General features: G+C 50.8%; 2 protein-coding genes across 2 annotated transcripts; one reads left to right on the top strand and one right to left on the bottom strand.

The window, feature by feature from the left end:
• Positions 1-106: 106 nt before the first annotated feature.
• Positions 107-3,293, bottom strand: PFICI_13113 (uncharacterized protein; the record flags this gene model as incomplete). The annotated part of the gene is made up of 3 exons (XM_007841694.1): positions 107-2,829; positions 2,916-3,059; positions 3,233-3,293. The coding sequence occupies 3 exons, from the start codon at positions 3,291-3,293 to the stop codon at positions 107-109; spliced, it is 2,928 nt and encodes a 975-aa protein (XP_007839885.1).
• A 3,876-nt stretch (positions 3,294-7,169) lies between these two features.
• On the top strand, positions 7,170-11,315 carry PFICI_13112 (uncharacterized protein; the record flags this gene model as incomplete). Its single annotated transcript, XM_007841693.1, has 4 exons — positions 7,170-7,510; positions 7,661-8,110; positions 8,234-8,442; positions 8,635-11,315. The coding sequence occupies 4 exons, from the start codon at positions 7,170-7,172 to the stop codon at positions 11,313-11,315; spliced, it is 3,681 nt and encodes a 1,226-aa protein (XP_007839884.1).
• Between the last annotated feature and the right edge of the window lie 1,291 nt (positions 11,316-12,606).

Raw genomic sequence — 12,606 nt, 5'->3', positions numbered from 1 at the left:
AGGTTTGCTTTCGAGATGTCCGGCTCCAGATAGCTTTGACAGCCCGACATTGATATTCTTGCAGTCTCGAATGAAACACGCTGTGTGATGCCCCCACGGACAGCTTCTATGCGCTCTGCGGAGATGACAGGAACGATAGGCTGCCGCCACTCTTTTCCGCATCAAAAGTCGATGGCCGTGCAGAAGAGCTCTCAAGACTCTGCAGTCCCATTTTCTCTAGCCCAGAGACTGCGCTGTCGACTTCACCGAAAGATATGCCCAGTCCATTCTTCTTCTCATCGCCTCCGCCCTCCTTGAGTCCAGCTGCCGCCCTTTCTTCGGCTGTCATAAGAGCAGGTGGTCTCTGACGTTGTTGTCGGGCCTTAGCTAGAGATATCGTCTTTGCTTGATAAGTGGACGTCATCGGTACGGTGTCATCGCGATCAATAGTAGCTTTCATGAGAGCCGCCATCCACGCTCTGCCTTGCTGCAAGTTGGGCACTGCAAAGTAATGAACAACTGGTTTGGTGAAAGTGACAGCTTTTGAAAGGCCGGCGCGAGGAGGTTGTAATTTGAAGATGAACATGGAATCGTCGCCTTTCTGGAGATCGTCATTGTTGCCTGCTGTTGGAAGGGTGCTGTCTGATGCCGCAATCGGGATATTACTAGCTCCCGTCAAAGTTGCATGGAGTCCAGTGAGCTTCTCATCGTTGGCAGGCAAGACCCTATGAAAGGAGATATCAATGATGCCTTTCTCCTCAGTGTCATCCTCTGAGTAATAGTAAGCCAGTCGGCGTCCTCGAAGGACAAAGAATCTTGGCTTCCAGGTTGACATGATATTGGCATTTCTCTTTCTCAACCAACCATGGAAATCGGCATCCTTGATGGCTTCTTTGGGTCCAATCTTTGCTAGCCCACGCATGTAGGCGCTTGTCTCCTTCTTGTCCTTCTTCTGCGGCTTCCGTGCTGCTTGATTGGCTAGCGCTGTTGCCTTGGCCGTGTCGGGCGAGTCAAGGTCGAGGCTGGGACCCCCTGAGGGTGTACTAGATCCTGTTCTCGTGGATGGCGACTGCATGGGTGATTCTTTGAACGAACCAGCACTTCCCGGTGGAGCAAACTTGGCACGTTCATTGCCAGTGACGGCGTCCGATATGGCCCTTAACCCACTAAAACCAGACATTTTAGCTGCCTTGGCTTGCCATTCAGATCCTTTGATGCTGGGAGAAGCTGGAGAGTTGGTACCACCAGTGAGTGCGTCTAGTTTTGTCACAGTCGGCGACGGGTAGTCCTTGCTAGGTGGTACTGGTCGAACGGATTCAGTGGTGGCTGTCGAAGCCGTTCTGCGATGAGGATTGGATACGCCAAAGTACTTGGCGGCAGCACCCCCGGACACAGAGTCCATACTGCCGAACCGAGAATGCCTGGCCAAGGCAGTCCCGCTTCGCATGCGTTGCTCATCGGCGTAGCTACTTTTAGCCGAGTGCCCAGAGATTGTGTCACGCTTCTTAAGCGTGTTTCGTTTCCGTCCATTATCGATTTCGGTGCCTGAGAAGTAGCCGCGATCAACGTCAGATGCAGACTGGTCACCATCTCTCTCGGCTGTGATATTCAAACCCTGGAAGCCAGAGGCGGAGAGGGGGCGCTGCGAGAATGAGCCATTTGCACTGCCCATAGTCCAATTCCGATCAAAGGAGGGCTGCTTTTTATGAGCCACACCAGCTCCAACTTGAGGCGGCGGAAACCCTGTTGCGCTCATCTTAGGAGTGCTGTTTACCAGAGTAGTGCCTGTAAATCGATTGTCAACAGTGGACGAATGCCTCCGCGAATGGTGCAGATCGCGTATTGAAGCAGCAGAAGGACGTTTCAAATGACTTGGGCGCGTTGGGCTGTCATTGAGGCTCATACCATTGGGTGAAACCGGGGTCATGGGAGAGACGGGATCCATCTTGGGCGTCGTTTGTGAAAGTCGTCTTCCTGCAGCAGAACTGGATCGAGTTGTAATGGGTGGCATCATTTGGGAATTGGTCAAGGTATTCGCTCTGCTTCGCACCCTGATATCGCTTCCTGCTTCGCTGCCATAGTTCTGAGTTGTTCGTTGCGTTGGGGCCAAGCCATTCACCTCATCTTGGAGCGATTTGATCTTTTGCCACGTCTTAAGTCGTCGGCCCACAGAGCCGAGATCAAAGGCCTTGAGAAATAGTGAGGACTGGTCCATGCCCAGGAGCACTTCACCCGATATCTCCTGGTCTCTGAACACTTCGCAATGCTTCTTCTCTACTCCGGATGTGAAGAGGTATTCCGCCACATCATCGGCAGTCCATGCCTCAACTTGAGCCCTCGAATGAAGCTCCTCCTCCTCCTCGTCGGTCTCCTCGCCTTGAATATAGGACAGCCGGTCATGTAGCGGCGCACTATACTCGCTGCTCGAATCGGTTGCATGGTGAAGAGCTCCAGTGCTAGGCGTAGAATGTAGATCATTCATGTGTTCATCGATCACCGTCAATGTTTCATGTAGCATTGCGCTATCATTATGGGAGCTGCCCGTGCCATTGAAGGAGGGGGGGCCGGTAGGCGTCTTGCTGACCAGCGGTGCCGCTGCAATAATTGGGCTGTTATCCGCTTTTGTTGCGTTTAGAGGCAATATAGGTGTAGACTCGGCCTTCGAAGAGGTTGTCGTGTTTGAGGTTCCTGGCCGACCGTCGCCAGATGCTGTTGTTGACTGTATTTGATTGGTTGCTGTCGAAATGCCGTTGGTGCTTGCTTGCAGAACAGGCGCAGTCGCAGGCGATAGCGCGGATTTGGCCGTCGTTGTCACGGGAGAAACGCCTTTTGGGGATGGTCGAGTGTAGACTACAGACAAGTGTCAGATCGTGGGTCGATTCCTACAGAGTGCGCTTGCAGCTTCACGAGCTCCATGAAGCCGAGGTGTGCCTCACCTTCAGGGAATAATCCACTGTTGCCGTTGACCATGTGACGCCCCAAGAACCAACCGTCGCCAAATTCATCATCACGTTCAATCAATTCAACTCGATCGCCCTTGGCCAAACTTAGCTCATCTGAGCTTCTGGCAATGAAGTCATCTGCAGGCATCCAAGATGTTAATCAAGACTATTCTTGCAGCCGACACCAGGGAGGGAGATATGCGTAGCGCCTTGCGCTGATGCACGCCGCCAGACATCCATAATAGTAACTGGCAGTAAGGGGCTTTCGCAACTCCTGCGGCTGAGAGGATATAGGGCTGGCCTTCACTCACGGATAACCACAAGGATGTCGCCCACCTCGGGCTTAGGCTGGAAGCCGGTGGTAGTCGCCATGGCTCATGTCCTCCAAGGGGAGCTATCAGGACTCTATCCGGTACGTTGACCCCTTCTTGCGAAATGAAATGCTAGCGAGTCGATACAGGCGGGTGTTGTCGCATAGATCTGTCCAAAACTAAATGGCCCCCAGCAGCAGTCGGGGGTCTGCGGAGGTGCGAAGTGTCGAAGACGAAGAGGAAACGATAGTTGAGCGACCCGAAATTGAAATGCAGTTGCACCAGCCTTTGCAGGAATGGTCGTTTGTCAAATGGGTGGGCAGGCGAGCAGGCTGCCTCTGATTCGATCAATAGTTCCTTGGGTACGCAGGAGGCATTGAACGAAAGTATTACTGATGCAGCCAGATTTTAACAGTGAGGCGCAGCTAGGTCCGTCTTACATATGTAGGTATATAAAACGAAGAAAAAGGAGATTGTTGGTCGTCCTGGAAAGCGGATGGCAAAATGGAGCTGCTCGTAATGGTACAAGTCGTGACCTCAGCCAAAGAATGGCGAGCTTTGTCGTGTTTGAGGAGGGTGTCGACTAGGATTGGAGGAGGAGTTGGACGTCATTCAGGAGAATCTTTGCTTTGAGCGTAGGTCTCGGGGCTGCTGCTGTCTGTTGTGGTGAACGAATGCGGGCGCTGTGCTGGCTGGGGATTTTGGAGCCCAGAGGAGCAAGAAAACAATTGGCAATGACACTAAAGGCGCAGAAGAAAAGAGATTGGACGGGCGCAATCCTGGGCAATAATTCTGCTTTGCCGTCGCACAAGACACCTTTTTCCCACGGGATATCTGCTCGCCTCGTACAGTTCAAGTAGCGGGCCGCGACAGTAGAACGAGGTTGGAAAAAGATAGGTCCTGCTGCAATTTGCGTGTTGCCGTTCCTTGCTGGCAGCAGCGGGATGTTGAGTCCTTGGAAGATTAACAAACGGCGCAGACGAAGGTAGGTACAGATGATGCCAATATCAATCGGGGTAGATAGGTTTGAATGTGCTGGCCAAGTAAAGATACATTAGGTAGAGACAGGCAGGCAGGCAGGCAGGCAGGCAGGCAGGCGCTGTAACTACTATCACCTGAGTTATGAGGTGAGCAGTAGGAGCATCAGGTTAGCGGAGAACGAAATGAAATGCCACCCAGTCGCATCGCTGACTGGGGGGCGGGCCATCGAGAACGGTAAACCGTGAGGTAGCAGCAGCGCTTGGATGAGCATTGGAGAGGGGCAAACAGCACTCGGACCGGCCGCGAAGGATCCACCCGTCCTGCTAACATTTCCTTCAATTCATGTTTGTAGTACTACTTGTGTAGCTACCGGTACGATACACATGATTTCCTTCTCACACAATAACCTAACACCATGGACCATCGGATGTCGCTATTGGGAGGGGGAAGAAAACTTTACATTTGACATCTCATAATGTTCATATGTACGATGTAGGTAATGCATCTTGCATCGCATGAAAGAGGCACCCGCTTTCAAGTCTTTGACAACACGTCTTATTTGGCTACTTGGTAAGTGGCTAGATTCTCAAGAACGAAGAAGAAGTCGGGCTCCGGAGTCCAGACTCCTCATACTCCATTTCCAACTTGTTGAGAGGGGGGGCTTCAGCTGGATGGCCACACGCTACCTAGTATGCTATCTACATACATGCCTTATTCCGTGACATGGTCTCCCGCTCTTAGGTTGGGGGAGTCTTCCATCGGAGTGTACAGAGTATGTAGCCTCTCTATGTATGGCTGTCGGAATATAGGTGATAAACCAATGATAGTTGATAGTAAATGCAACCAGTCCCAATAAAAGTCTCTTCTGCCGTCGTGGATCCCTGCTATTGGGTACGGCCGTGCTGAAGCATGCTTGCGCAGGGGATGATAACCCTTTCGAGAGCGTGTCCGCGTGTCGAACTGCGTCTATCGGCGTTTAAGTTCCGCTCTATTAAAATAATGACTGGCATGCTTGATTCCCATGTACAGAGAGTATGCTTTTGAGTACAGTGGAATTCACTTTGGACTATTGGAGAGAAGCAAGACAAGCTCTGGAGCCCCAAAAGGCATAACCGGCCAAACAAATCTTGTAGGGAGCCGACATTCCAACTCCACGAAGCAAAGAAAGATTGGCCGCCAAGAGCACATCCATCAACATGAATTCCTATTACCTAGTGGCACTGCGCGCGAGGCACTGGCTCTCTACCGGAGCCTTACCAGGTCGCTGGACCCTCTACGAACTACATTAGGTATCGAGCGGGCCGCGGACATTGCCTGGGAGCCCTGTCAATCTGCCCTAGACAGGTAGGCCGGGAGGTCTGGGCGCGAACAATAACGGGTCTCGTCGTACGCTACCTGAGGTATGGTAGGAGGCGTTTATCATTGTCAACGGCTACGATAGAATACATGTGCCTACCTACTTCGTACTTACCTTTCCGTTGACTGTACATGTGAACTTTACAAATATACGTTAGAATGACAGGCCTGTTGATCAATGGATCGACGGCCTCATTTTTGCGGATGGAAAACCTTGGAACTTTTGACCAAGATCAGCAGTGTTATGGATGTACTTATGCGTTCATATGAAGAGAGGCAACAAGTTAAAGCCCTCTCTCACGACCTATTTGCGCGTGGTTCAATCATGAATATTTTTTTCTATCTATAACGGAGTTGGTTGACAGGGCACTTGCAACGACTTTTCAAGGTTCGTCTCTCTCGACACAGAGGAAGAGGCTTCTCCTGGTTATGCGTATTTTTACTTGTCAATTCAGTTGCGATCTGCATTCGCAATGAGGTTCAAGACTACATTAATATTGTGGATATTACCGCGCTTACCGACTAGGTTACGAGCAGGGACATCAAAGTAGACTTTGCAAGCCAAGTTCTGCAAAATGGCACGTCCATGCTTTGTTTCGTGATATTCACCTATGATTGTTCTTGACCATTCGAGAGCAAGTTGCCATGGGTATAGGTTTTACTCGAAGACATGAAGACTGGCCGTAAAGAAGATTCAAATGTCGGTGGGTACTGCGGCTCGCTCACACGGTCGCTCCCGCTATCGAGTTTCCTGAAGTTCCCTGCCCCTCCAGGCTGTGTGCAATCGATCAACAGTCGCTGTTGGTGGCTTGCTTGTGTATACTAACAAGTCAATTGAATCCCGGGTGCGGCTCACATTTTAGAGAAAAGCAAGTAGCCAGGGTAAGACGTTATAATACTCGACCTCGGTCACCTGAAGCATTGCACATTAAAGCAAATTCCATAAACTGCAAGAACGTAAAAGTAGTAGCACTGGGATGTTACGAAACAGGAAGAAAAAGCAAACACTGCCTTTTCTCCTCCTAAACCTGAGACAGGCAAGAGCCGAACAGCTAGACATCCCATGGGTGCCCATATTCAGAGCCTCATGCTTGCATTGCCTAGAGGGTCGAGGAGCATGCTTCGTGCATACCACTTATTGTCATTATCGTCATTGATCCCAGCAGATGTCGCTCGCTAAGTGTTGGGCGACGTGACCATTTACGGATAATACGTACAGAGACTGACATCCGGTGCGCTTGCAGCCTCTTTGGGTTTTTTTGCAGCCGAATCGTTTCGCCGCTTTTTTTCTGATGCGCGCTCTGCTCACCTCTCCTCTTTTCTGCGTCTGTGGTAGGTCTCATGCGGCCCTGCCTCTATTCCGCCGGGCATTGTTTTCGTTGTTGAGGCTTGCGCCCGACTTGAGTTCCAAATCGTCAAACAGCATACACCATTTCGCAACTTCTATTTTCTGTCCTCGCTCGATCTCGTTTCCTCCCTGTAGCTGGCAGAATTAGCAATCGAGAGCAAGTCGGCGCCATCCTAAACACCGAGCTCGACTCTTGTCCCCTTCGGTGTTGCCTCAAGACGTGCGCCGAGGCGATGCACGTAGGTGAGAGTAATGGCGCCCGGACACGGCCAGCGACCTTCGTCGGGAAGAAGCGTGCCCGCCACCGCTGACTTTCAGTACGAATCATCAAACAAGACGGTCAACAAGTTTCTAGGTGGTCGTCAGCGAGCGTGGATGAGTAATGCGGCGCCTGTGAAGCCCACTCCCCGTCCCCCGAAGGAATCCCTGCATGAGAGGAGACCGCCCATCCGCATCGACTCCTCTCAACAACCACATCAGCAAGAAACACTTGCAAGGCCAGCCGCGGCGGCTGCGGCTGCACCACCACCTCCTCCTCCTCAAGTTGTCAACCGTCCACAGTCTCTGCCAGTTTCGGCGCAAACAGTCCAAGTGTGAGTTGCTTTGCTTTGCGCTTTGCTTTTGTCTATGCCGATGGCTGTCTACGAACCCGCGCGCCACGTAGACTGCCATTCGAACTATTATGCATGCCATGATCCGTTTACCACTTGAGGCTTCGGGCTAATCACAATAGATATCACCAGTCCTCCAGACGCATCTCCTGCTCTTCCTACTCCTGCGCCCAGCGACGAACCGAGCCCAGCACTGTCTGCACCTATTCAGCCCACAAACTCCTCGCAAACGTTGCCATCTGTTTCAACTCCTACAAGCTTTGTGCCGGTAACCACGGCCCACTTTGAATTGATACAGGCAGTTGCTACTTCTGAGGCTGTCGGGGCAACGAGTCCAGATGCGCAGGATCCAACTCAGCTGGCGAGAACCCCCGCCGTAGCGACAGGACAGGCAGCAGCAGTGCAAGAGGCTGAGAACCACATTTCAACTGTTTCCGATCCTGATTGCGGAGCAGTCACAGCGGTGCAGACGCCCTTGACACCGAGCACGTCGACTGTCACGCCGATGTCAGCTGCTCTTCCACCATCGCCAAATGTGCGCGAGCAGCCGCCGCCGCCGCCTGCCAAGCGCCAACGTGCCGGGTAAGAGCCAAATTATCCATACACGGGGGTTAGACCTGAGAAGACTGCATACTGGATCTTCTAGTCATGCTCACTTTCGCAATATTTTATACTACAAGAGCTAACGTTGTTCTGCTTGTGTAGGAACATGGCGTATACTCTGCTCGCCGATCTGAATGCGTTTGCGAAACTTGAGCATCAGATCACGCAGAGTGGCGGCGAATATTCGCTTGATGGCGACCTCGAACGTCCTCGTTATTCGCTTCTGAGGAATGCCTGTAATGAAGGCGACTTGTTCTTTGTTGTCCTACACCAACTTTTTTGCTGTTGGACACTAAGCACCGAGTTTCTCCGTAAGTAATGCCCCCATATATTTGGTGATGCTCCCTTTTGCTACGGCATGAATACTGTTCCATAAGCGGGCTCCCTTGAAAATGAGGTTATGACCATGATCCATGCGATCACTTTACGGCTTTGAAGGAATTAATTCGCCGTCTTCAATTGTTCCCAAAATCCTCATTTGAGATGGGCTAACGCTATCATAGATGAACTTAGCGTTGAGTGCGGTGCAGATCCAAGCCAAATAGACAATGCATTTGGACTGCTTGATAGCATACTCAAGAGCAACTCCAAACTGCGTATTGCGCATGCCAGATTCTTTGAATCATTTCCTGCGCCGCTAGGAGCTCGCAACAACCAGTTCCCACTCTACAAACAGACCATGGTGCAGGTTTTCACCTTTCTGACGCTCATGTCGCAGCGATGGATAGTAGTCACTGATGCTCACGTCAAATTGGGCTATCCTCTTTTGATGGATGAACTGCTGAATACTTTCGGCCTCTATTCAACTACCCTCCAGGCGATTGTATTTAGAGCTTCTCGGAGAAACCTGGGTGTCAAGGATGGGCAGGCAGGCGAGGCTATGGACCTTTTGTTCAAAACGGATCAGAACGCACACAACGATGGCAACGGCAACATAGTCTCGAGAGTCGTGGCCGATATACACAACGATCAACGCAACATACAATTGATTCATACCTATAAGATGCTCGTAGCCCAGGCGCGCGCCTCTGGTCAGGCTTTCCAGCAACGCCAGCGGGTGCCCTACCAACCACAGCACTTGAGCCAACAACCTAATACAATGATGAGGCATCCCAACAACCATGTTCCCGTTACAGGACATGCGTCTGGAGGAGCAGGAGTTTCACAGAACATGGTGTCTGCTCCGAACGGTCAAGCATCCGCTACCGGTGCGTTTGGAGGCAACTTTGTGTTTGCTCCAACCGTTGCTAGCCAGCAATACTCAGTCCCATCAACTCATTTCAACCGAGCTGCAAGTAATGGAGCTGTCAACTCGCCTACAAACGCTACGTTCTTTAGCCAGTTGAACAATAACAATACCCCAATCGCGACAGGACCTCAGCAATCGCCCATCATGGCACAAGGGCAGTTCCTCCAGATGCTGGGCTCTCCTGGGGCCCAATTCAGTGCTAGCCCGCAGTCTTCACCACACTTGGCTCAAAGCTTTCCATCAGCACTGCACTCGAGGCGCAGCTCACACCACTTGCAGGCACCTGCTGTGCAATCACCACAGATGCAGAACATGATGAACCTACCCCAGCAGATGCGAGGATCACCAGTCCAAAATAACATGAATTCTGTGCAGCAAACGCAATTGCCGAATCCGTCCTCGCCACATCTGCCGCCAGGTACCTCTCAGTCGCCTGTTCAGATGCAGCAGAATATGACGGCGATGTCATACGCGGCACATGTCCGTGCTAATCAACGTCTGAATAACGCAGCAGTCGACGTGCGACAACTTCAGCCCACGCCATCACAGCAGCAGCTGCAGCAGCCATCCCTTGCGATGTATGCAGCAGCGTATGCAGACCTTGGCCGCCAGAACAATAGTACCCCCAACAACCAATCGCTTCCTCCAGCCCGAATGCATGTCACGGCAACCGCTGACTTCCGCCGCCATCCCCCCACACGCATTCCACAGGATCAGCATCCACATGATGCTCACAGCAGGAAGTCGCTTGAAATGTCACTACACCAGTCACATTTAAGAAGTCCCAGGAGGATCCTCAAAGGTATTATGTTCTCAAGTCAGCATGAACGGTATTATCAATACATCAAATATCTAGCGCTTGACCCTTCACCAATACCCCAGCAGAAGTATCTTCACGTCTTTCAATTCAACGTAACTCAATCAGAGGTTTTCAAACTCTCCAGCGATTCCCCAGCAAACGCACTAGGCCCTCCTTCCAACTTCTACTTTGACGGTTCCTTACGCATCAGAATACGGGTTTGTTTTGCGAGGGGCGTTGGAAGAGTGCCCTCCGAGCAGGATTGGATCGTTGCTGAGACTGACTGGCCCGAGCATATCCAAATGCAATTGAATAATCAGCCGCTAATGTTCAGACGTAAACAACATCATTCCAAGGACCAACCCGTAGAAGTTGGAGGGTTTGTCGTGGCTGGGGAGAATATTCTCAAAGTGTCGGTACCTGTTCAAAAGCCATTTGAAAAGGGAATGCCTTTTGTCGCCGTGGAGGTTATCGAGACGCTGAGCCACACTTCTATGTATGCACTGCCTAACCTTTCCGATGAGGCAGTCATCCCAGCAGAAGAGACGCGCGTGGTGATCCAAAATCGCTTAGGCGGAGCATCAAACTCATGTGACGACGACGAACTGGCCATGGTCTCAAGCGATCTCAGCATTAATATTACTGATCCGTTCAGCATGAGCCTGTGGAATACGCCAGTCCGAGGCAAAGGTTGCACGCATCTGGAGTGCTTCGACCTGGAGACTTGGTTGACAACTCGTCCTGGCAAAAAGTCATGTACCTGTGGGGCCAAAAGGGCATCGGATTGCGAGCTGTGTCCCAAAGAGCCTTCGCTCGTCGATAAATGGAAATGTCCACTCTGCTCAGGCGATGCGCGACCTGGTAGCCTAAGGATCGATGGTTACTTCGCAAAGGTCAGAAGGGCTTTGGCAAACCAAAATTTATTGAGTGTGAAGAAAATTCAGGTGACCACGGATGGATCATGGACTCCAATCATTCCGGACGATGATGATGATGACAACACTGACAGCGACGACGACGGTCCGGCAAGGAATGGATCACTCAAGAAAGCACCAATATCCAGACCACCTACGAATCAAGTGGCCCAGCAGCGGGGCAGAACCGCACAAGTAGAAGTCATATGTCTAGATGATTGACATACTTCACAATTTTCAGAGCATGTTGGGATGAAGAAAGGAACACGCCCTTCGACTCAAGTCGTAAGACGAGGTTTTCCTGGACTTTCTCATGGCCGATCGCTTACTCTACGACACGCGCTTCAACGCAAATTCTTTCAAATGATGTTTATGAGAAGAGACGACGCGCAATATACCCCAACACGCGATTTGTTTGATTTTTTTTATTTGATTTTTTTTCGTGGGCATGACAACTAGGCAAGGCGTTGGGAGTGACATAAACATTCAAGTTCACGGGGAAAATGTCTGGGCTTGTAGGGCACAGAAAAGGCGGTTTGACTTTGCTTCGGGGATGCACCATAACGTAGACAGGTGCAATCTTGGTCTGAGTGGCATCAAGTCTATCGGCCGTGCGAGAATACATAATTGGGCGGACTGCAGAAAGTGGCGGATTCCTAACTACTCCGGGGCGGATACGATGAAGCTCTTCATTGTATCGCCGGAATATAGGTATCTTAGATCAGTCAATATGATGAAATCAGATTGTGTATTGGAGGCCGTTGGCCTTTCCTTCCTTGCCGTGATGATCTATGGACTGTGTCTTTGCGATTTATAAATGTCATGTCCGAGGATTCAATATAAACATCTGCCACATTGTGCGTAATTTGAGGCCGTGGTTTTGTTCAAGGCCATGACACGAAGGCACTGCATTCCCAAGGGAACCTGTTTGCACCCCGAGGTTGAGTAAATACAATGAACCACTACTTATTCAGGTTCCCAGCTTTGATTCACATCAAAATTTCAAGTTTATTGAATGGGGCCGAGAAACCATGTCATGCTGCTGGTTACTGTGCCACTCTTGCTACATTGCTGGGCCACGATATTTGTACAAGATGAAAATGGCAACAATCAGCAAACCAGAATTTGGCATCTCTCTCCGGGAACTTGAGAGTAGTGGTCGAAATTATACATTGAATTCGCTTCGTGCCAAGACACGTACTTGGGACAGCCGAGCGAAGATATAGAGCAAATAGTGACAGTGTGAGTCCGCAATTCACCAAGGAGAACAACGGAGGGGAAATGTTTAACAGTAGCACAAGACGAAGCTACAAGCGACAAGGCTCGTAGAAACCCGGAGAAATCATCGATTTGTAAAACCAAATCCATTGCACAGAGACGGCGTTTGGCATCTCAGCATGGAAACTTTATGGATGGAACTTTCAATGTCATGAAGCAACGAGATATTGGGGCGGATTTAGTTGCGTGGTCGCCTTGTTCACTTGTCCTTCCCAACAAATAAGTATTCCTGCTA

The sequence above is a fragment of the Pestalotiopsis fici genome (assembly GCF_000516985.1).
Source record: "Pestalotiopsis fici W106-1 unplaced genomic scaffold PFICI_Scf_11, whole genome shotgun sequence".
NCBI classification, from domain to species: domain Eukaryota; kingdom Fungi; phylum Ascomycota; class Sordariomycetes; order Amphisphaeriales; family Sporocadaceae; genus Pestalotiopsis; species Pestalotiopsis fici.
Note: the sequence above shows the minus strand (reverse complement) of the source record. Positions and strands in the feature narration are given on the sequence as shown.